Source organism: Crocodylus siamensis, chromosome 5 (genome assembly GCF_052110815.1).
Source record: "Crocodylus siamensis isolate JL-2025a chromosome 5, ASM5211081v1, whole genome shotgun sequence".
Taxonomy (NCBI): domain Eukaryota; kingdom Metazoa; phylum Chordata; order Crocodylia; family Crocodylidae; genus Crocodylus; species Crocodylus siamensis.
This window is the reverse complement of record NC_143399.1, coordinates 151,135,091-151,160,073: the sequence shown is the minus strand read 5'-3', so window position 1 is coordinate 151,160,073 and position 24,983 is coordinate 151,135,091. Positions and strand designations below refer to the sequence as shown.

Genomic DNA, 24,983 nt, shown 5'->3' with positions numbered 1-24,983 from the left:
CTTGCCATACAAAGACTAACATGATAAACTAGACATTTTACTTTCATAAACACATTTCCTATGAGGTTAATTTTTACTCTGCTAGGAATAAAGCTTTGAATCATTTTTCAGTACCATAAAACTATAAGAGTTAAACTGTGCGTCTGCTAGTCAAATATAATACTACATTTGAAGTCAAAGAATTTTCATGAAACTTTCTGAAACATAGTAAAAAAAGTTCAACAATAAAAACAGAAGGCACAACAAATGTTTCTTCTTAGTAATTTTCCCTGTTAAAATATAATTTCCCTAACATTATCTTCCTAACTGTTTAATGCTATCTATAAATTTGTATGACTGTAGAATGTACTCAGTAGTATAAGTAACCAAGTAATAAGTAACTAAGATGTGTATGTTCAGTTAAGGTGCCTATTTACAGAAACCTCTTCTCCTAAAAAGAAGAAAAGCTAGTAAAACTGCTGTCTTTTGATAACAAGGTATTATTATTGCCTGGTTATCCCCTCAAAATTACAGAAGCCTGTTACACCTGTTTTAGAAATCTTAAAGATTATGGAAGAATTTCTGAAAAACATGGAACTATTAAATAACTCAAACCACCATCAAAAGCCAGACAACTCATTTAACTGAAGATTTATAAAGATTTCTGAGAGGATGAGTGAGCAGGCTACATAAAGGTAATTTTACAGGCTGCAGAAAAGGAAATGCACAAATGAACACTATTTTTATCTCAAACAAGCTCTGCATTAAATCCTATGTGTAAAAAAGAGCATAAAAAGGTACATAAAATTACCAATAAAAACCAATACTCGGTTAAGAGAAAATTAGTATCTGGTAGCAGAATACATCTCATCAACTGTCTAGCATTTAACAAGATCAGTGGCAACAGCAAAGAAGCCAATACAACATCTAATGCCAAGGAGCCAGATGGCACTGCTGGAAAAATTAAAGCTACAGATTGGCAGCTTGATCCTGTGATTACTGCCCAAGGGAAGAGGAAGAGAAAAAATAAGGGATAGTTCAGTGAGATTAAATAAATCAATTATCACCAGCTTACTACAGTATTTTCATATCATTTTAGTAACACGCTTTAAAATGTGAAGGAAGTCAAGGAAAACACTGGAAGATTCAAACCATTTTGGAGAAATAAAATAATACTCCTTATGGAAAAGTAATGACCATTCTCCTCCCCATCTTCATGATGCAGAACGTAGTAGATATCTCCATATGAAAAACTGTAATGATATGGCTGTTAACATTTATTTACAGAAAGCTAAATTCCTTTACTTAGACTTAAAATCCAAAAAAAACAGGTAGATGGAAATATACGAAATAAACATTGGATTTTAAAGCTCTGCGTCATATTATGCAAATATCTAGTTCTAACAGTACCATAAGAAACTAGTATTTATAAATTCTAGATTCTATGAATACATGTACACAAGTTATAGCAAGTGATATACTTACATGCACATTTAAACTGCATATTTTATGCATGTGCACGCATGCATGCATGCACACATTTTATAAAGTTCTTTTTTCTATAAGGTTATACAGAAGGGTTATACTAAATGGAAGTATACAACACAATAACTATAGAACACTTACTATATTTTCAAAACATTGCAAACAGCACTGAGCTAAAACAGAGGTTAATAAATTTTTAGAATACTTTTATTTCTTTAAGCCTATTATGCCAAACATTAATGTTCTCTAAAATTTAGTTTTAGAATTAATGGACAATACAGTCCATTAAAACAACTGGAAAAGTCATTCTATTTCTGATCTGTAAAAAAGCAAGCTTCTATGCAAACCCTAACAATTTAGCTATTTTTCCTCCAATGAGCACAAAAATTCAAGTAGGAATTCCTAACCCACTGATCAGTGAATAAAAAGTGATGTCACAAGTTTCACTAGATTTTATTTTTAAACATTTGCAGGGGCAATATTTTGCTTAACTGAAGTTAACAGCAGCAGTTCCACTGACTCCTTTCCCATTTCATTGTAATAGATATTAATTTCCTTGACTTGTGCTTAAAAAGACAGAGAAACTTATTTATGACGCACAAGAAAAAGGTGCTGTTTTGGGCAAGATAATGATCTACCCATTTCACGGATATCTCCATCATACTTTCTCCTTTGTTTTCTTCATGTATTTGGTCCCTTTCCTCCCCCCCCACCCAATGTACATCTTCTTCCTATTTCCTCTTCTTCCACTATTATACACCTGGCTACGCTATATTCTGCCCCAATGCTCTTATTCCGCATCTTGCTTCCCCTTCCTATCTTGCCTCTCTCACTTACACAAATACCCCATCTTGCTTTTTAGATGGAGGAGTAGATCAGCAAGATGACATTCAAAAGGTATACAGAAATTATAGCACAACAGAATAAAATTAATCATGGTTCATAACCATATAATATCATAAATGTTCTAAACATTGACTTTGTAATTGCATGCACACACATGGAAGTTCAAAACTTTTATTCTCAGGTAAACAACTTTTCCTATTACAATTACATCATCTAGAAATACTAGGCTGCAGGCATCAGGTAGAAAACAGTAGGCGAGTTCTTTAATTTCGCCATTTTTCCATGTTTAAACTTCTCCCTGAAAAAGGCTGTACATAAAAAATATTTCAAACAGAAGGATGGGTAAGGTTAGAAGATACTCCCTTCTTTGCCATGGTACCTGGTTGTTCAAAAACCCAAGGCACTTCCTCCTGCCAATGTCGATGTAAAACCCTAGCGTTTCCAAATGATGTCATTTCAGGAAGGTAGATTAAAGTCCTCAATGTGGTATTATAGCAAGCTATTGTGATAATGGAGAACTGAACCTGACCAAAATGACAAAATAAATAAATAGGATTAGCTTACTTAATGTTTACATGATTTTAAAACTTGGGAAAAAGTGGTTTCACAAGCCATTCAGTACCTGGATGACTCTTCCAGCTGTAAGTCAGTTGACGGACATCTACAGGGAATACCATTCAATAGGAAGTCAGTAAGCAAGTAATGCCCAGTGACAAGCTCCTAAGGAAACTGGGCATTCTGATACACATTTATAAACAGAAAATGTTATATCTTATACAAGTAGAGATGAAAAAGACTTTTCTTTTCCATTCAGTGAAAATATTCAAGAACTCAGAAATTTCCTGTTCTGCATCAGGATCCAATTAGTATGCATTGCACGCACACATGCACAGACTAGCTCAGAGCCCTGTAGCATTTTTTTGACAATAAAACTTTTGCTGAAAAATTATGAATTATAGAATCATAGATGCTAGGATCGGAAGGGACCTCAACAGATAGAGTCCGATGCTCTGCCTGGGCAGGGAAGTGCTGGGGTCAAATGACCCCAGCCAGATGCCTATCCAGCCTTCTCTTAAAGACTCCCAAGGTAGGAGAGAGCACCACCTCCCGTGGAAGCCCATGCCAAGTTTTGGCCACTTTTACCATGAAGTTTTTCATGATGTCTAGCCTGAATCTGCTCTCTGTCAGTTTGTGACCACTGTTCCTTGTTACCCCAAGAGGTGCCCTGGTGAATTGTTTTAGATCTCTTCTTCCCTCCCTTATGGCTAATTACGTTGTTTATCATGCGAGTATTATGTAATTTCTTGACATTCTATTTGTACTCCCTTTGTGAGACCTCAGATGGGGTCCTTTTTAAATCTGTTTGATATTGCCTGTTTTCTAACAAAATGTTACAAAAGCCTAAGTCCAAAAGCCCAAGGCTGAACCGATTCAATCTTTACAAGTTACTCTAAGCCAGGGGTTTTCAACCATTTTTACTAAGTGTATCCCTGGCAGCCAAATGAGGAACAGCAGTGGCACAGGGTAGTGGGTGGCAGCAGCAACCACATGAGAGCTTCCCCCTCACGTGTGGCTGGCCAGAGGGGTGCTGCTGCCCTCCCACCCAGCCCTGCTCCTGGGAGGCAGCAATGCAGGGTGGTGGGTAACGGTGCTCTGCTCTCACCTGCCCGCATGTACCCCCCCAGGTCTTGCAAGCCCTGGTCTAAGGTGTTCTGATTAAACTAATAATCAAGGGAACAGACATTCACTTATGATTCTGGAAATGCAGCCACATGCCTGCAGTGGCTCAGACCAGAAGCCAGAGGATGCTACAGCATGCCTCCCTGCTCAGCCGGAGCAGACAGCTTCAAGCCAAAGCTACCCCCCCGCCCCACCCTGGGAGGGGGACACAGTTAACTTGAATCTGGAGGGAAACTGGGACAGAAGTTCAATAAATCAAATAACCTAAATCAGTTAAGTCTGATACAACATCTATCCAGGATTATCTTAAACTAGTTTCAGCCATTATGAAAGCAGTTTAATATGCATTGAACTTCTGTTGTTTTACAGATTTGAACTGGTTTCTGACCACTTATACCGGTTTCTGTATACTTTCTGTCCCTTACCTACGGGCATCCAAACTGGTTACCTATACAAAGGGAGGGTGGTACAGGATGGGGGGGATGGACAGGGAGGGGCAGAAGTTCATTTCACTTTCCTTTAATAAACCCCCTTGTATCAGTATTCTTCCATTCAAATTCTGCCCCAAAACTCAGAATGTAAATGCTATCACCAGCTCATTATTAAAAAAGAAATACATTAACATCCTCAAATCAGATCTTTGTGTCCAAATCCAATAAAAAGGCCCGTGCTGTCCTTCACTTAACACCAAATATATTGCGGACTTGAAGAAACAAAAATATCATAAGGAAAGCTGTTTTAACATATTTCTCATCTAAGCATAAGCAAGTCCTGGAATCTTCAGGGGACCTTGTTCTCGCATCTTTTCTTAGACAAAATTTAAAACATCTATCATGAAAATATTTAGAGGACAGAACTGATTTTGTACCTAAATAAAGTTAATTATTGATTCAGCAGACATCAAGAAACGGCAAATTTTGCTTCTCCACGACCCCAAAACATCCAGAAGAGCAGAAAGATATTGAACCAGTTCATAAAAAGGAAAGGTATTAGATTATACTCAAACCCAGGGTGACAGGGGAGATCGTAGCAGTGCTGTGTCACTGAACAGAACTAATACGATCTCCACTTGATTCCAGGATGAAAGCAGTTCAGAGCAAAGTGCAAACTGACATGCCATAACTGCTTCGGGGGAGGTGCAGGGGGGAAGGGAAGTAATAAAGAAATCAAAGTATAAAAATTAATTCCATTACAGAGAGCCTTAATAAGATCCTAAACTCATAACTAGTATAGCTTTCATAAACCACTAAAAAACTTAATATTAATTAAGTGAAAAAAAGACTTGTCTAGTTCTTTTTATTTAATTTATTATCCAAATAAAAACTGAACGGGGAAAACATGATAATAGGATGTTAAACAGTAGTACAATGCTAGAGGTGCACCAGTACATCAGTCCTATATCGGACTGGCACCAATATAAAGAAAATTTTCTGTACCAGAAATTGGTTCAATGTGCCCAATAATTTGTCTGGTAAATGCCCATGTGTGCACGCAGTCGCAGCACAACATGTAGGCAGTGAGGAGCAGAGCCAGCAGCTTGGAGAGCTGCCAGCAACTGCCAAGTCTGGTGTGGTGGGAGGGGATGTGGGAGGGAAGGGGAATGGGGGAGCAGACCAAGGACCCTGAGATGAGGGAGGGGTGGGATTATGGTTGGGGCTGGGGCTGCACAGCTGGGGTGGGGCAGGTGTGGCACAGAGCAACAGCTAAGCTGGAGAGTGTAGGGAGGGAAGGGGGGCCAGTCTTTCTGCTGCACATGGCTTGTCTGGTGCTCATCTGGTGGCTCCTGCCTCTCGTCCAGGAGGGCATGTGCCCCCAGATCTGCACAGGGCAGGCTGGGACCAGCGCTGTGCCAAGCTCTTCCCAGTGGGGCAAGGCTGTGCTGGGAGGGGGGGAGGAAGGAGCTATGGCAAGTTTTGGGGTGGCTGCGGGCCCCCCACCCCGTAGCCCTCTCCCAGTGCCACCACCGCCAGCCCCACCCTGCCGGGAAGAGGTTAGCACAGCCACAGCCCAGCCCACCCCGGCCTGCCCTGCACAGATCTGAGGGCACCCCCCCACTCTGTTCCCCATGTCCTCCCAGACTAGAGGTGGGAGCAGCCAGACAAGCATTGGACAAGCCATGCGCAGCAGCAGGAGCCACTCCCCCCTCCTTTCCCACACCCCCTCCCCAGACAAGCCGTGGCTCTGTCCCATGCCTGTCCCAGCCCTGGCCCTAGCCCGCAGCTGCAGCCCACTCCACACAGATCCAGGAGACACACATGCCCTCCCACGCCCCTGGACGAACTGCTTGCAGCTCTGTCCTGTGCCTCTCTCTGCTCCAGCTGGCCAGCGCCTGCCCCAGTCTCACTCCCTCACTGCAGGTGCCTTGATCTGCCTCTTCCCTCTCTTTCCACCACACCAGACTTACCAGTGGGATGCAGCTCTTCAAGCTGAAGAGCTGCGTATTGGAAATTGGATTGGCATAGGCCAATGCGCCTCCTTAAAAACCGGCTATCAGTATTGGCCCCAAAAATCCCTATCAGTGCACACCTATACAACGCAATTAGTTTTCAGCTAAAATGTGCCCTATTGTCAAGAAGCTATTATAAAATGAAAAAGGGCCAAACAAATTGGAAAAATATGGATAATGGATGGAGATGCTGAGGGAATCTGGGTGACTGCTCAAGTGAAATAATCAGCAAAAATCCCAGCATTACTTTTCCCATGGAAGGTGATGGGGGAGCAAATGCTGAAAACACATGGGAGATTAAAATTGATGATTTTTAAAAAGTGATAATTAGAGGTTTAAATGTCAAAACCATCAAGTTGTAATACTGTTAGCCTAAATAACCATACTGTATCACTTCTGTAGCATGAAGGAGGGACAAAAGCTACAACAAGGAAGTAAGACTCCTTTGCTGTATATTCTTAATTAGATTGTACGGTCCTCATGGTGGAGACCATATATGCCAAATACTTAGTATTAGGACCCTGAGCCATTACCATTTTATAAGTGAGTCTGCCCCAAAAAAGTCAAAGTAATGTGCGATGACTTTTTACTAGTTGGCTTAATAAAACACATGTATCCATGAAAATGACAGTCTAAGACAGTGGTTCCTAACGTTTTTACACAAGGCACACTCCCCTCAGTAGACTCATGGCATCCCTTGGAAAAATGCCAGTTTTTAGGTTTCATAGATTGTATGACTATGGACAAGTAAGAGAGTAATTCTTCTGTTCAAAGACATTCTTGACACCATGGATACACCAATTTGAAATCTCTGGATGCATCTTGGGAATTGTGTCGGTGTTTGCACACCTGACAGTGTCAAAACTCATTTGGCACCTTGTTGCACCTTTAAAAGGATCTCATGGCACCTTGGTTGAGAATCACTACTCAAAAAGGAAACAATTTATATAACACAGCTTTTGAGTTTTAAATTGGATCATTTACTTAAACTTGAAATCTCCCTCTCAGTCTTTATTCAAATGTTTCCATTATTTAACATCAAAATGAAAAATCTTTAACCTATTCATAAGTTTAGTAAGGTGCAGTAAATGTTCCTTAAGAATCAATGTCCTGACTCTATTGAAGCCAAAGGAATTGTCCCAAAGATTTGACTGAGACCAAGATTTCACCTCTTTTCTTGTTTCATAGTTAGAAATATGTTCCTTCTGCTTGAAGTAGCTGTGCTTAAAAGAAAAAAAATACAAATAAAATAGATTTAAAAAAAACGTAAAATAGATTTTAAAAAACATTTTATTAACTCTGATTTATTTTTTCCTTCTCCAATGGTTCTCCTGGTACTTTGATCCAATACATTCACTGTTACCAATAATGTAGAAGTGGTTCTTACACGGTCGTTCTAACTAGAAATTCTACAGCATTTAAAAAAGTAGGATGTCATCTTAAGGTTTGATTGTATTAGTTTAGCCAGAATTTTCCTCATGTAAGTAGGAAACATGCCGCCACACAAGTCACGACGGGATATATTTACAATAACTTCCTGCCTATGTCAGGATACCAGACTTGATGATCTTATAGGTCCCTTCTGGTCCTTCGAATCTATCATTTCTTTAACATATCTTTCCAAGAGGATGTTGTTTTTAGTTGGAATTCACATTTCTAAATCTCTTTTAAACACTTTGCACCTCTTTACCTTGTGTGCTTTCCATTCCATTTTACCAATTTATGAAAGGATTATTTTCACATGTCTTAAACAGTCCTTTCTAGGAAAAATTCTAGGACCTTTGTTACTGTCTGTAAATGTATCAGCTTAACTAATTCCTTAGTGATACAGATCTCCAAGGCCCTCAACATTGCACAGCAGGATGCATCCAACTCAACTGTTATTTAAGTCAATGGAAGCCTTGAATTAACGTTCTTCTATTTAATTAGTGTATTGCTCTCAAATGATTTTTAGAATCATAGGGTGCTGAAACTAATCTCTCTGATGGTTTTGCAAGTCTTTACATCTGAGGAGTTGTGAAAGAAAAAAAAAAAAATCAGCATGGCATTATATATAGCAAGAGTATAATCTTTTCTCCAAGTACAGCAGCAATTGCACACATTGCAAAACTGTCTAATAAAAAATGCAAGCATATAAATGCCATGGTTTAGTAATATCACTCATACACATCATAGGCAAGGAACTCTAAAGAACTGTATTATGTTTTAGCCAGAATTCTAATAGTGGCCATCATCTCTCAAACTAAAAGTGAAGATAAAGAGATGTCCCTTCCCACAACTAAGAGGAGAAGAGAAGGAAACTTCTTTAAATGTATTTTTCCCATCTGACAAAACTACAGAAATGGTGTTGTGGTCATTCCCTCTTATTCTGCACACAAAACATTAGGGCACCTTTTCCCAACCCAGTTTATACATACCCCTTGGAGGAAAACCTCTCCTGGAGAAAATAAGCAAGGGGTAGGTTGTCCACAGCAGATTCGCCTGCAACTGAAGCAGGAAGTAAAGAGGAGGCACTTGCACATACATAAAAACACCCTCCTCTCACTTAAGGAAAGTAAGCCTATCAAGCCCAGCTCGTCTGCCTTTGCCTTAATGAACTGTGATCCTTTTGAATTGAGCCCAATCAGCCTGAACATTTAAACAGGAATAGAGGATAAGAAAATATTTTAATTTGTTTTCTTGGTAGATGCATTAATCTGAGAATGAAAGTTCCACGCTCCTTAGCTCCAGACAGTCATTCTGCCTCCACTACGGCAAACCCAGTCAATTAGAACAACTTTGTAAACTCCCAATTCTTCCCATCTCCAGGAAAACAGGTCATCACCTCAACACCAGTGATCAAAACAGTGGTCAAAAAATTTTCTCTCTTTGGGGAGGGACGGAAGAAAAAAACAAACCCCATGAAGTTATTTTTCCTTCTTCAGCCCTGTTAAACTAGTTATTAGTTTTATTTAATTATAACTGTGTGATCTAGAGCGGCATCCCATCTAATAGGGGATATTATTGAAAGAAAAGGAAAAACTATTATGTACTTAAAGTACACTGCAAAGCAAAGAAAATGATCTTGTATGGATTTGAATTCCATCTTCCACTGTGATGGTACTCAAATTTTCTTGATCCAAAAAAAAGTCACATCAGCTACACTATAGGAAAAAGTGAAACTGTTAGCTTTTAGATCAGACCCCATCTTTCAAAATGAAAGTATAAAAAAATCCAAGTGCATCATTTTTCATTATTATTTTCACAAAAAATACAGTGCGATTAAGTAAAGAAAAATTATAACCCAAAGAAAATCTCCCAAATCAGGAGAAGGAAAGGAGGGAAATAAGTAGGGTAGACTTTTAAAGTGCAAGCTTTATAATTTTTATGCTTAGTATATAGTGGAGGGAAGAGAACACTGGTTTTTCCCACAAAAATATAAAAGCAAACAGTATAGAGTAGTCAACTGTACCCATTTCTAAGACTGTTAGAAGCTAGTTTATTCTAAAGCTAAGCCTTCACAAACCATCAGCAATGACATTTCTTATTCTGAACCTCCCCTCCTTCCCCCCCCACCTCAAATTGCCTTTTTCTAAGACAGGACTACTCCACTATTTAAAAGACTCTTCAATTAAAATGTTATATTTTATTCATGTTTACATTCAAATACTATGACTGTGAGGAGCATATAAACACCAAGACATATTTTCTTTATTTTGTGAATCTCGTGTACTTAAGACAACATTTAAAGGAGAACTCTTCAGCTCTCTTTTTAAAGCTAGTATTTCAGACTAAATATTTATTGAGATCAGATTCACACTTCTTAGTGCTATGAAGCTAAATGTAGATTTGTCTGCTTCCAGGTTTGAAAATATATCAATTATTTTTGTGCTCCCTTGGCAGTAATATCAGGTAGGCCAAGCATTATAGCCCTCTTTCAGGTACAAATAAATTAAATGTCGTAGAAGAATATTCAGTTCTCGTGAATTTTGCAAGCAGGTTATCATGTACTGAAATTAAGAATTCCACAAGGGCACTGAAGGCTCTTAAACTATGTTTATAACTTAATCTTCTACAATTTTTGTATGGACTTCTATTTATTTCATGTTTCATTGTTTTATACTTTTTCAAAAGAACTATCCTCCTGATGTCTTCCTTCCTTCCTTTCCTTTTAAAGAAGGTAATATAAAATTGAATGTTCTTTTTAGTATCCCAGTCTATGGAAAAAGTATTTTCTGTAAATGAATGCACTTGTTTTTCTCCCTCCCTTTAAAACATTACATTCTAAAGATGATAACAACTTAGAAGCATAGTACGCTGCACTTGAAGTAGTTTAACATGTTTTGTTTTTCCAGTATGACCAAATTAGAGGTATTTTCCCACCATTTATAGTTTTCAGAATACAGCTGGCCAGGGAGTGAAAAAAATTATAAGATGCAACTTTTTTAGACAACATACTGGGAGAAAACCTGTCACTTAAAGTTACAAGAAACCTAGTCATCAATAAGTGAAAAAATATCCCTCTCAAAAATCAATTATCTTGAGTCTTTTGTATAGAGAAGTGGTACACCTTTCAGGCAACTGGTATTAATGAGCAGACATGACTATAGAATCTCCATCTGTTTTTCTGACAAAGCTGTGACTACTCCAGTCTCTCATTGAAATTCCATTAATCTGGCGCACGAAGGTCCAATGCGAAAATCAAAACTCCATCTAACCTTTTATCAGCTCACAATAACCTACAAGTGAACTCTGCCTGTTAGCATACAGCAAGTTATGATTTTGCTATCAATCAGGCCATTAGCCAATAAAAAAAATCAAGTTAGGAACACTGCCTGGCAGGGCTGTGTTGTTTCGTTTGTTTTGGTTTGGAGGATTCTTCTCTTCTATTTTTTTTAACCTGATTTTTTTTTAAATCCTTTTCAGTTTCTATAGTGTCTGGATCTTGTAAGTCTATGCATTATTCTCCTTCCTTGTGATTTAATTGCTGCTAGCAATCAAGTCAAAGCATCACTGAAGTGTGCTTGAATTTCATTAAAAGATATAACTTATGCTACTTTCCTACAGTACCTAATAAACCATAAAGAAACCAAAACACATATGGCTTGAGGGAATAACTGGAAAATTAGGTGGCCATTTGGGAACTGAATGAACTTTTGAACCAGAGGAACAAAGAAAAAGAAATATTAAAAGGAAAGACAGACTTAGAATGCACACAGAGACGTGGGGGTTTGACCTTTTCAGTACCTAGAAAATTACATTAGCATTATGAAAAATACATATCATGTTTAGAGTTTATAATCCATCAAAGTTTAGATACTTTGTTAGTGCCCACCATAAGGTAAAAGTCAAAAGGACAAAATAACAATCAGATTTGACAAAAGGCCTTTTGGTGACCTGTCCTAATTTAGTTATATCATACTTACTGTTAAATGGATTATCTTTCTTGTAATTAATACACCATTAGACAAAGGTCACATAAAAACAGGATTTTACAATGATTGTAATGCACATATGATTTCATCTCCACCATACAGATACAGTAATCCTTTACCTTCCATACTGTAGTTTCACAGGAAAAGTGAGAAGCCAGGCACTGATATTTCTGGAACTCATACAAAGCCTACACCTTCTTTCGTACCACTTAATCATATAAACTATTATGTATTACATAATCATTTAAGCACAGCAAATGAATGAATGCCCTTAAAGTAAAGAAAACTTCTAAATTCGGACATCCATAGTTAAAGAGCCTAAATGCATATTTCAGGCTTGACTTTGAAAATGGATATTGCACCTGCACAGACCACCAAATGAAGTAAAACGGTAGCAGCACAGAATCAAAATCTATCCATGTAGATCAAGTTTTAGGAGCATGACTTAGGCACAGAAGTATAAGCAGACTGATCTTTTTTTTTTTTTTTTTTAAATTATTGAGCATCCATATATGTCAATGAAAAAAGCAGGTACTCAGTGCCTCTGAACACCAGAGCATCTATTAGGTGTGTAAACATAAAACTTAGGAGCCTATACCTGGGTTCAAAGATTAAAATAAAAATTACACCAGGGATACATATTGACATTTGTCTATCCAAATGCACCTCTGCTTGCTTTCTTCCTTGGACAAAAATCAAAAGTTAGCCAATACTAAATGAGTGCACAGTAACCACTGGTACTGCTCAGTACCAGTGCCACATGGGTCATTTCCAACCCTATGGCGCAGTAGCAGCGGCATCACTGTTCGTAGTTCATCGCTACAGTGACAGTGTCTCATGTAGACACACCCAGGGATAATTAAAACTTCACGATTTGGTCAAAATAGGTAGGAACCACAATATGAAGGTTCACCATCTATTATACAAGTAGTATTTTTAGTCTGCATTGCATCTTATCACCCAGCAATGCTGTAAGGCATCTATAAACACCCAATCCAGTAATTACAACATACAAATAATTAACTTAGTCTGTTTTGTATGTGCAAATTGATATGTTACTTGATATATTTAGGCATTAGCATTGCACAGCAATTCATTATTCAGTCTTAACAACAAAACAGTTTTATTCTTAATACTGTACATCTTTGACAGAAAATGAAACACTATTTCTTCTAAATACCCATACAGTTTTGACATATCTTTCCGTAGTCACTTTCAGCTGAACATACTGTTAAGAAAATATCTTTTTGTGTTTTTATAATAACAATTATAAATAAATATAAAAATGATAAGTTTCATATGTTTGTACTTTGACAAACTATAGGTTTTAAAAACCGCAATGCCCCGTTCAGCTAGTAATTATATTACAAACTGAAAACAAAAAGGAGTTGAGTTGTGCTTTTTTTTTTTAAATCTGACATTTGCCAAAAGGCAGAACAAGCCCAATAGAAAGTATGTGATTATTACTGCTGCGCATTTCAGAGAATTCTGAATATATATAAAAAATTGTTATTTTGAATCAGTGGTTAGAAGGTTTATCACTTATGCATGTACTTGACTTATCCCTGTTCTGCAATAGACATAATTTTATACCTCATAAAAGCAATTTATGTTTCCAAAGGGAATAATCTGGATAACATAAAACATGGAGTGCTATGTTGCAGGAAGCATATTTTCATTCAGGAACTGTATTTTGAGACAAAGCTCCACAGTTTGATCATCATATCATGGCAGAAAACATCACTCACTTCTAAGTCTAACTTTGTGCGCCACAAATTAATATACATGGTTAATTTATTTCTACACACACTTAATTTATAATCGTATATTACCCATAGAAAGTTTTAATATATTATGTATACTACAACTGGGCCTAAAAATATGGACACTGTAATAAAAGCAAGCTTGCTAACAGCTGCAATATGCAACTATCCATATCTTCAACACAAAAATTATTATTGAATTTTATGGATGTAGAACAAAACAGCCATACAGAGAAGAGGGGCTTTTTTTAAAATGGAAAGTCAATAAAGTTATAATTTATATAAAGAAAGTGTTCTGCATTAGACTATTTTAATGTGAGAAAGCAATGTAGGAATAATTAATTTAATATTTTATGAACCCATTCTGAATGGAGTTTGGAGGAAAATATCAATCAACTAAACTGTTTCATTATTTATAAGATAAATAATACAGCAAACCATTAAGGAGCACAATAAAATTAAGCAAGAATCTGATCATGCTGAATTAACAAACAATTTGTTGCTACAAATATTCACATTGTTTAGTCACTGATCTATCTTTAAAATGTATAACCAACAGACTAGATTATCCTATAAAAAATATGAGTGCAAACAAACAGTGTGCACTTATGACAGGTTCACTATGCTTTTAGTACCACTAGAGAGAGCTCTTCAGTTCCTTAAAGGTTCTTGGAAAGGTAAGAAAAACGTCCAGATGTCTGCTAATACTTATCTGTTTATCTGATTTCCAACAATGGCACACTAATCAAGAGGATCAGATTACATGGGTTTTTAGCAAACTGGTGAATCTAGTGCATTCTAAGATAAACAGTGTCACATACCATCAGAGGGTGCTTCATCTTCTTTATCATATCGGTCAGATGCTAGTGAGACACTATCAGGAGGTGAAGATAAAAGGCCTTCAGAATCGTCCTCGTCTTCCAGATCTCCTACAAGAGTCAAAGATACCAGGAGTTTAAAAACAGTTTCTTCAGCATCAAAAGGCATTTTCATCAGTATGAAAGAATGATTTCTAGCTATATTTTAAACAAATTCAGGGTTCTACTGCACTTTCTTTGACTTGATGGATTTCAGAGTATTAAAATATAAGCTGTATATGCCGATATTCCAAAGCTCCAGTCTAATTGGACAAGTGAACCTAATAATGTCACATTAATAAACCCACTGATGCACAACTGACATCTCATCATTACGGGAATGGGATAGAGGGTAACACCAGCCCCAAACTGTGCATAGGAAGAAAAGGTAGATATCAAGAGCAGACAGTTGCGCATGGGGGGAGGAGGGGGGCAAGAGAGAGAGACTGACAGAAAAAGAGAAAGGGCGGGGGGGGAGAGAGAGAGAGAGTTTTCAGCAGCAATGTTTGGACCTGTGAACACTTTCACTTGTTTTCTCCTTATACTTTGAAAAGTAGATCCTGATAGAAAAGATACATTTCTTGATCCGAAGAAGTATTGTTTTTCTTTTTCATGAAGTTAAAAACTGGAGTGGCACACTATGATACTAAAGTATGTGCAGAGTACCATAGTTTACTGGTGCAGCGCTGAAGCAGCCAAGGGCTCCAAAATCTCTCACAACACACTCAGTGGTGATGTAAACCTTTGTTTTATTATACAAAAAAACTGACGCTTATCCCCAAATTTGTACAGCATATTTTCTGACACGCGTCAAAAAAAGGGGATTAACACACAAAAAGGAGAACTCAAAGTACTGCTCTCCTTTCAGAAACTAAATCCTGAAAAAAATACAAAGTTTTCTTGAAAGCTGAAGCTATTGAACTCACAACTGGATAGGTAAAATTTATCCGTCTCCTTCTGGAGAACATGATTTTATACTGTTGGACTACTCTTAAATGTTTCCTGCTGAATGCATTAAACGACACCTGACATACCAGGTTCTCTTTTCGTATTTTTTGCTTTTCAGAAACTATATTGAAAGATAGGTCATGGATAATGAATCCCTTAAAAACTAAAACATGCCAAATGGACAGCTAAGATATTGACTCTGCAAAACCAAAGTATCAGAACAATAATCTGACCATGGATGGGTGCTTTGATACTTTCTTACCTATTTAATAATAGAAATGGAAGCCATGTGTAATGAAAACCCCATGATTTTTAGCATATGGTAACATTTTCTTTGCAGCTTCAGTGATAAAGCTGAATTTCTACTTTTGTTTCCTTATGTTGCAGGATGTTAGAATAGTATTTTTTGATAAGTTCTCTTTCAAACCCCCATGTCATAAAGGCACTGATTAGCATTTGTGTTCAGATCCAGTTTGCATTTTTAACACAATTCTCACAAAGATTGTTATAGTGAGTGGTGTTAATCTAACCAAAATATTTCAATTTAATCTTGCCCAAACTGATCCCAAGCAAACTTTTCTGTCAGCTGCTGAATCCTCAATTGTCCCACACACAGAAAAGCTGCGGAGTATGACCTTAAGCAGCATAGGTGAACAGAGCAATGTAAAACACCTGTGCCTAACATGGCAACACCTTTTCACACATATGCATATATAGATTAAACTAACTCCCTCCCATCTTAAAATGTCTTCTCGGTTTCACAACTTTGAAGTATGCAAGGATGGGACCAGTCACGGAAGCATATCATGTAGCAAAAATTCTACCTTTCACTCTCCCCACGTTAACAGCTTTCTACTAAGTAACAATACAGTAAAAGAACACCCATATGTACCAGTCCTTGGGACGCCAGCTAACAGGAAATAACCAAGCTAGTAGCAGACAGGCCTGCTCAAATACACCATCATTCATTAAGATGCCAGTATACATGTGCATATAATCCAAGACTTTAGATTTTCATAGAAAAGAAACAATGTATAGAGAGCATGTTCATCTACAAACAAGTGTTTCAGGGTATTAAAATAAATAAATAAAAAGAAGGAAGTATGAATTTGTGTTTGGGAAAAAAAATACATACACACAGTATAAGATAAAATAAACAAACTTACATGGGGAAGGGTTTGTTTCACTAGAACTCTACCTCTCTCAGCTCATAGGCAATACTTTTCAGCTGCATGAGTTATTTAAAATGGCAGGTAATGAGCAATACTGTTGCACTTTTACATCATTTTAGTGCTTTCTGGATAGATCGACAGCTCAAATTTGGACAGGCCCTGTTTTAGCTTAGAACCTACTAAATATTCTCAAAGCATCCCAACAAAAATCCTTAAAAATCAAACTTTTCTGTACATTCGCTAGATTTTCTATAGCTGAAACAACTACCAAATTTGTGGGTATGCAAATATATATCTCTCTCTATCTCTATATAGTATCTGTCTGTTTTAAACCTAGAAAATCCCAGTTCAAAAGAAATGGGCACCCCTTAAAAGTTTCTTTGTCAAAGTGAATTGCTAGATGATTTCAAAATAAAAAATGTCTCTCCAAAAACTGAAAATATCCACACACTTTATTCACAGGGGAAAAAATCTGAACTCACAATGAAATCTTGCAGCCCTGTCTCGCATATGTTTTATATCTAGGCTTTATTAAAAATACTGCTTTTTTAAATATATAACACTAAGTATCTTATGGACACTAAAATAGAGGAGCGATTAAGCCAAGATCTTTTGTTTAAATTTTTGCTTTTTGCATTTAAAATAAAAATATGTTTAAGTTTATACTACAGGTGTAAATGCATAACTTGCACAGGTTTACCTAACCATTTTGGTACAACAGCTCAAAGAGTATTCTAGTGCTTACATAGAAAAAATTTCCATGATTCTTAAATTTACACATGATAACAATAAGAACAATGTCAGCTTTAACTCTCAGTTTCCTAGTTTTCAGATGTTTGAGGCATTTATAAAGCTATTCTCTACATAGCTAAAACTGATAGCCAGTTTAATTCACATCAGAGCATTTTGGGCCACACTAAACCCAGAGCTTACAGACAGCCAGTCTCAAATGTCCCACATTAAGTACCTGTGAATTACTCAAATTAAAAATGTGCCTCAGGAACAGCGGTGGATAATCTGACTTGCCATTTAAGCTTAGCTGTCCAATGCCTGTATTGATGCAAGTCATATCAGGGCCACATTAAACTGGTTGTCTGTTTTTGGCCTGTATGAAAAGGAAATGTTGTTTCCTGAAGTTTTACACATCAAATATTCTACAATTCACATTCAATTAACTTCTGGTTAATTCTGGGGGCCTATTGTTCCTTCCTGTTGATGTGCATACATTGAGGGCATGGGGTGGGGAGGAGGGCAGCAGGGGACAGGATTTCTATATCATTGGTCAAAAAATAATCCCCGCCTTTTCCCCACTTTCCCTGTTGAGGTACTGCATTGCAGCATATATTCTACTGAGGATAACTGGAAAGGACTTCACTCAGAACTGTCAGTGTTACCCCTTAACCAGTCAGAGGAGTCAGTATTGAGCAATACAAATAATTTTCTCCCTTTTGCAGGTGCCAAGTGCCTACAAATATACCTGAAAAACATCAATAAATTAAAAAGAAAGCATTCAACATGCATTTATGTAATAGAAAACTGAAGTACAAAGCAACAATGGGCATCAGGTAAATGTATCCAATACAATTTGCAGGCATAATTGAAAGCATTACAGCCTAATCAGACATCTAAAAGCAAAGCATGCTCGAACAAAATGTCTGTAGACTCATTAGTTGGCAGCCATTCCATTACAATCACGCATAATGTCAGTAGTGTCTTGAACCTGTGCCAATGACAACAGCATAAATTTTGCATCTCATTTCTGTGGTCATAAAATTAATGATCAGTTTAAAAATACTTCTTTGTAAAAGTTATTGCACAAAGAAATGACATGAATGTGTCCCTGTTATGTAGTCATGAGGATAATTAAGGAGTTGATGCTCATTAATACGGTTTCTTGTTTCCCCAGAACAGCATTTGATTTATCCCAGAACTTAAAAAAAAGGTTTAATTAATGATACACAGTTAAGTTCCAAAAGGTAGATGATGTTCTTTGGTTTCTGCAGTTTAACTAACCACTAAGGTTCGACAGCAGATTCAATATTTTAAGTAGCCCACAATAAAGTGTACTGAACCTTTCCTTATTAAACACCATCTCTTCAATTACAGTATATTTATTGATGTACAAAACATCAAACACCAAGGGGTAAGTGTGCAGCATAATGAGTGGTGAATTGCATGCATACTCCTGTCACTGTTAACAGGGACTGCATTTGAACACTACACTAGAGGTTTCCAATAGGTTTAGTTGATATCAGCTGAGCATCATACAAATATTACTTAAAGGGATCAGGTTAAAAATCACAGACTGTTCTTTTTCAGTATCCATTTTCCTCTGCAATACCCTGTTTATACTAATGAGCTTATAAACAAAGATAGCACTAACCACTAAATCTTTAGAGAAGAACAGACATCAAAATATTTCAGCCAATACCTCTGAAATGAACTCTTGGTATAGAGGGGCCCCCAACTCCCTCCCCTTCCCCCCCCGACACTGTGTTAGTGAAACGTCTGGAGAAGATGAAGCAAAGAAATTGCTTGAATTCCATCTTAAAAGCATTTAAAAAACACTTGACTGAAAAGACAACAGACAGGCAAAATCCTGTCTCTTGTTATTTCAAAAAGGCCCTAATAACAAGCTGAAACTAAGTCTTCTTATACCCAGCTACCACTGGTTAAAGACTATTTGTACCTAGACATTAATAAACTTAAGGATTTCCAATGTATAAACACTTAGCACAAATAAGCTGACACAGATACTTTCACTTGCTCATTTTAGCTCCTTGATGGCTGCAGTTTTCAATAGAAAAAGTTACAGAATCAATTTACCCATCATCCAAATAATTCTTTGCCATCTACTCTTTCCATGCACATCGTGACATGTGGCATTAATGAGGTGGTCTAGTACATATTAAATCCCATCATATAGTTTTTGCCTGGGATATAATGAATATTAAACTTCTAAGTTGTTACCTTGAACCCTTTAAAAAAAAACAAACAAACAACTAACCCAGCATTAGCTGTTACTACAGAAGAACAAGGTTTTATATGTGAATATGTTGTTTCAAAAACATAAGGCAGAAAAAAGTAGCAAGAAACATCCTGCTACAAATGTAGTTAAACTGCTTCTTGGCAGAAGCATGTCACATTACCTGAAATGATACTTGGCACAGACACTATTTATCACTGTTGTTTGTGCAGGAGCAACATAATAGCTCACCTACACTGAAAACAGCAGAGACCTCCATACCAAACAGATGCAGATGTTCACAAACATAACAGTAGCTCCAAGTTTAGAAGTCTCAGGGACAGCAAGCATTAATTGTCTTGCAAACCTCAATGACTAATGTGCTAACTGTAGGTTTTCTATTCAATCTCTAGCAGTCTATTCTTGCCAGTTTCTATGATATGACAGCAATGTATTTCTGAACCACTATAAACTCTTACCTGGGTGCTCCGCCTTTCAAGTGCTTAGATGAGCCTCTTAGCTCCTTGAACACATCATTCTTGACCCAAAAATTCTAGCCCTACCGCTGCGTCTTTAAATATTTCCAATCACAATTTGGTCCTACCACTGTGGACTTGTGTTCCAGGCCAAGAAGCAACAGTTTGCATAAATGGTGTCTGCCATTAGCAGCAGCAGCAGCTGTATCCACATCTCACATGATCTAACTGCAAACAGCTGTCTCCAACTCTTGCAACCCCAAAACAGCCTTCAATAACCCTGACAACAGCTCATAGAGAGGCTCAATAGAAGCATTACTTGGTTCCAAGCAACAAGGGAAAGGAGGAGCAGTATCTTCAGCATATACAACCATTAACCAGGTTGGCTGCTGCCAGGAAATATTTAACAAGCAGTGCAAGGAGTGTGCATACCAGTTCCCTCAAAATACCATGCAAATGCGAGCATGGGACAATTCAGTGAGCTGCAACACTATGAATCTTGGGATAGCATACCCAGACAACCATATTGCTGGTTTGAGCAACATACAACTCAGTGAAGATGTGAACATAGCAACAGCACCTGGATGCTGACAAATATGGTCATGCAGATGTGAGGGCAAGCTACCACACATTAGCATGCAGTTACCTACCTCAGGTTTTGCTTGCACAGAAGAGGACTTAGATACTGTTTCTTGTTTCCTGCTCCAACAGGAGTTGGTAATAATTTATCATAGACATCCTCCTTGCCCAACTAAAACACAATGTTGATATTCTAGTGACCTATATATACACTGAGTGAAATAAGTGAGTGAAATTAATGAATTCAGGAATTAATGAATTAATTAATTCAGGAGACGTAAATTTACCTATTAGACTCAGATCGTGATTGGAAATTTTGTGCGTAAACACTGCCAAAGAAGGAGTGTTTCCGATGATATATGGCACACCGTTTTGTGGAGAACCTTACACCATCTATTCCCATATTATGACCGGATCTAACTATGTTTCTTGGTGTCCCACTTTCAAGAGAACCAAATTATTATACAAAAGTGATTTTAAAGTATATTCTGCTAAAACAAATGCGAAGAACAGATGTTAAGTAAACTTCAAACACAAATCCAGTATCTAGGCCTCATAGTACTTTGAAAGTACTGCTTCTGCCAACTCCACTATTTTTAGCACAAGCTGGAAACAGGGCCCTCTTAACTAAACATTTTGGCAGCCATAATATTGATTCAATTAATCTCAAACACAGAAATGCCAAAAACGGTAATAACTCTAAATCTTTAACAAAGTCCAGGCTTCTATATGCTTACCAGAACTAACTAGCCTCGTTAAAATTAATCTAATGAATTTGAAGGAGTAATCTTATCTTTCAGAGGATCTTTGTAAGCTTTAGAAATAGGTTAGATTTGATATAATCATAATCACTTTCCAATATATCTACAATTCTGAGCAACAAGAGACAAATGCTCCAAAAGGTCCTACCAAGTGTCTTAGAACGCAAGGAAACTGTGGCTGAATGTTATCCATTTCTTAAATTAAGAAGAAAAAGGAAAAGTACAGAAAAGGAGAGAGTTTTGGATACTAACACAGTATGCAAATAGAATCTCTGTCTCACTCACAAGATAATATCTGCTTGTAATTAACGCTAGGGGAATGTACAAGTTTAGACAACTGAAAAAAATATAGGGAAACTTTCCCTAAAAAGCAAACTGTGCATAATAAAAAAATTAGATTCAGAGGCACATTCATTAACAAAATACACACATTCATTAACAAAATAGCTTTTACTCCCCAGACACCTTGTGCACACAACAGGTATTGGTATACCTGCAAAGGTCATTCTATTGTACCAGAGTAAGTTGTTATATGCTAGGGACAAGTGCCCACATATGCACTGTAAGGACAGGATACAGTAGCTGTCCCACTGGCTGAATGACCTCATCTGCTGCAGGTGCTTCCTCCAGGAAGGATTTACCAAAGATGGGATGGTGGAGGAAAGGCCTGGTAACAGGCTAGTACCCAGGATCCCAAAATTAAGGGCACACAGGATGTGCACTTGGACACAGGTAAGCAAGGTGTAGTGACTAAATGTTCTAAAAACCTAGACTCAAATTCCATTAGGTTATATGTGAAGTAGAAGAAGAGTTTAAGTAACCACGCAGTTGATTCCATCAGCCAAAAGCTGATAGCAGTGGTATCTTCAAAGGTTCTGAAACAGACCACTGACTTAGGAATACCAAGATCCTGAAAACCATCAATCAGCATGATTATGCTAACTTTAGTTCTCCAACATTCCTTTCAAACCCCATAAAAATGATTTCTAACACACACACACACACACACACACACACACACACACACACACACACAGAAGACAACTGCCTAAGAGGTCTGACTGGATAAACTTCCATGCTCACATGCGTAACACCACTATGCTGTCTATTAACCCAACATGTTGAATAAAGATTTTTTACTCCTGTATTTGTTTCAGTTCTAACATTTCTTCTCTTCCCAAATTTTCACACAGACTATCAAAAGAAAAACCTCTCCTTGTTCACTACTACCATTTCAAATTCATTTTTAACTCTTCCTAAATTCTCTGGCTATTTCTTATATTCAAGGTTTGTGCATGCCATGCCCGCTGCTGCCTTGGAATAAATGACAAAGTTAACAGGAAGTTGTTTCCACCTGGGCTCCCTACTGTACACACATTAAGCATCAGTTTTGTATGCACTGCTTTAATTTGGAGAAGGAGCTGTAAAAATGTTGTGCAAGCCTACTGTATTTTCAAAGTCACGTCCACAACCCACCCTTTTTTAATGGCACATAGGTACATATATATAGCCTTTCATGTGAAGGTCTACTTTCACTTTGCAAACCAATATCTATAAAATCATGTGGAATTTCTCCAAAGACATTTTGAAAATTTCATCTACCTTGTTAGGATTTGAAAGGATAAATTTTAGTGTTCATTTACACAGCAAGCACTGAAGCATAACTAAAGAATGGCTAGATTTACAAACTAGGTGACATAAGAAGTTTTAGGGTCTGATTCTAAAAGAATCAAACGCAATGAATTTTTCTTAAAAGTTGTATGTGAGTTTATAATGAATACCAAGTGCATTCTTCACTGATATCACAGCAATCATAAAAATATGAGCAGAGAGGTAATTATCTGTGTTAGTCTAAACTAGGGCTATCCAACTTCTTGGCAGCTGAGGCCAAATGTTGCATAGGTTTCTCTGCCCTTACCACACATGTAGTGCAGGTACTCCCCATTGCTGCTCATGCAGCCTCAACCCATTCCCAGCCACGCATGCCCTGTAGCCAGCTACTACCTCCATCACATGCACCATGAGCACTTAGAACAACCTTGCTCCCCCCTGACACCCTCCCACCGTGCTACCCCAGAGGAAAAAAGCAGAAGCTGTGGAGCAAGAAGCAGCTCAAAGAGCCCCATGCAAGGGGAGCATCAGTCAGGTAGAAGCCTTTGGGCCACCCAAAAGCCCCTCACAGGCTGCCAGCTGGACAGCCCCAGTCTAAAGTCAGGCAAAAACCAAGGCAGCATGGCACCTTACAGTCTAACTCATTCTGAGAAGCATAGCTTTCCTAGGCCGCAGGCTACTTTGCTAGATGCATGTGATGAAGTAGGCTGCAGCCTACTAAAGCTCATGCCTCTCTCAATGAGCTAGACTGCCCTGCCTTATGCTTAACTATACAGTAACCACTGCATACCAAGACATTTAAATAATACAGTTCACTAGAAATACATAAAACTTATCTCAAAAAAGATAAAGGCCATGTCCACACGAGCAGGGGAATATGGCTGCCACGGGGGAAAAAGCAGCAGCACAAGTTCATGCTGCTGCTTCTTGCCCCATTGCACGTCCCTGTACATGGGGTTAGCACAGAAGAAAATACTCCAGGTGCAGTAGGGGAGGCTGCGGGCAGCATCTGAGCTGGCCCCAGCCATCTTACCTGGGGTCCTGGAGACCTCCCAGGGCTCCAGCAACAGCAATCTGGGTGCACAGAGCCTGGCCAGAAGCTGGAATGTGGCTCTGGCTGGCAAGGCTCCGATTTCAGACAGCACACACAAGCACATGGTGCCACCCCGCTTTTTTCCGCCCCCATGCATTTTTTTTTTTGTTTTGATACCAGGATTTCCCAGCATCTAACTAAATCTAAATCTGGCTCTACACTGCATAACCAAATCACATGCACAGGGTGCATTTTGCAATGCCTCAGAAGCAAAATGCACGTGCATGCTCATGTGGACACAGACAATATGTTTTTTTCATCATGTTTAAACAAAACTATAAAAAACAAGATTTTCAAAAATCTGATTTGAACATTAGCAAAAAGGCTAAGATGCAATCTAAAATTAAGACATTAAATTAAACAAAGTGCAATCTACTTGCTTAGATTTGTCAGGTGTATAATTATACATATAGTACATATACCCACTATAATAATGTGATAATAAATATATAACATTATTTCAGTTGAACAACTGTAGCATTAATATTAGAAAGGGAACTGTAAGTTTATATTTAATATAAATGGAACTTCTTAAATATAAAAATTACTTAATAAACAAAAGCTCAATTTTGTTTAAAACCATACGATTTTCCTAGAATAATTCCTAGCTAATAACCAAATGTTAAAGATATTATTTAATTCAAGCAGTTTGTGCATGAGATTACTTGTGTGCATGTGCATGTCCGCACACATACATATGTAATGGTAGCTTTAACTTTGTGAAGTCAATTAGGTTTTGAAAAAATCTAGACAAATAGATTGCACTTTATTTAATTCACTGCCACAATTTTAGATTGCAAAGTCCTTTCGCTGATGTTCAAACTAAATTTTTTAACTGTGTGTGCATGTGTTCAGTTTTACATATAGATTATATATAATTATTATTTATTTAAAACTCTCTTGGTTAA

At 37.6% G+C, this 24,983-nt stretch overlaps 1 protein-coding gene across 1 annotated transcript in view; it reads right to left on the bottom strand.

The window, feature by feature from the left end:
- Nucleotides 1–24,983, bottom strand: part of SKAP2 (src kinase associated phosphoprotein 2) — a 166,057-nt gene that overhangs the window by 108,786 nt on the left and 32,288 nt on the right. The window contains exon 4 of the mRNA XM_090046706.1: nt 14,435–14,542. Coding sequence (XP_089902832.1) covers nt 14,435–14,542 — 108 coding nt within the window. The remainder of the gene's footprint in view (nt 1–14,434; nt 14,543–24,983) is intronic.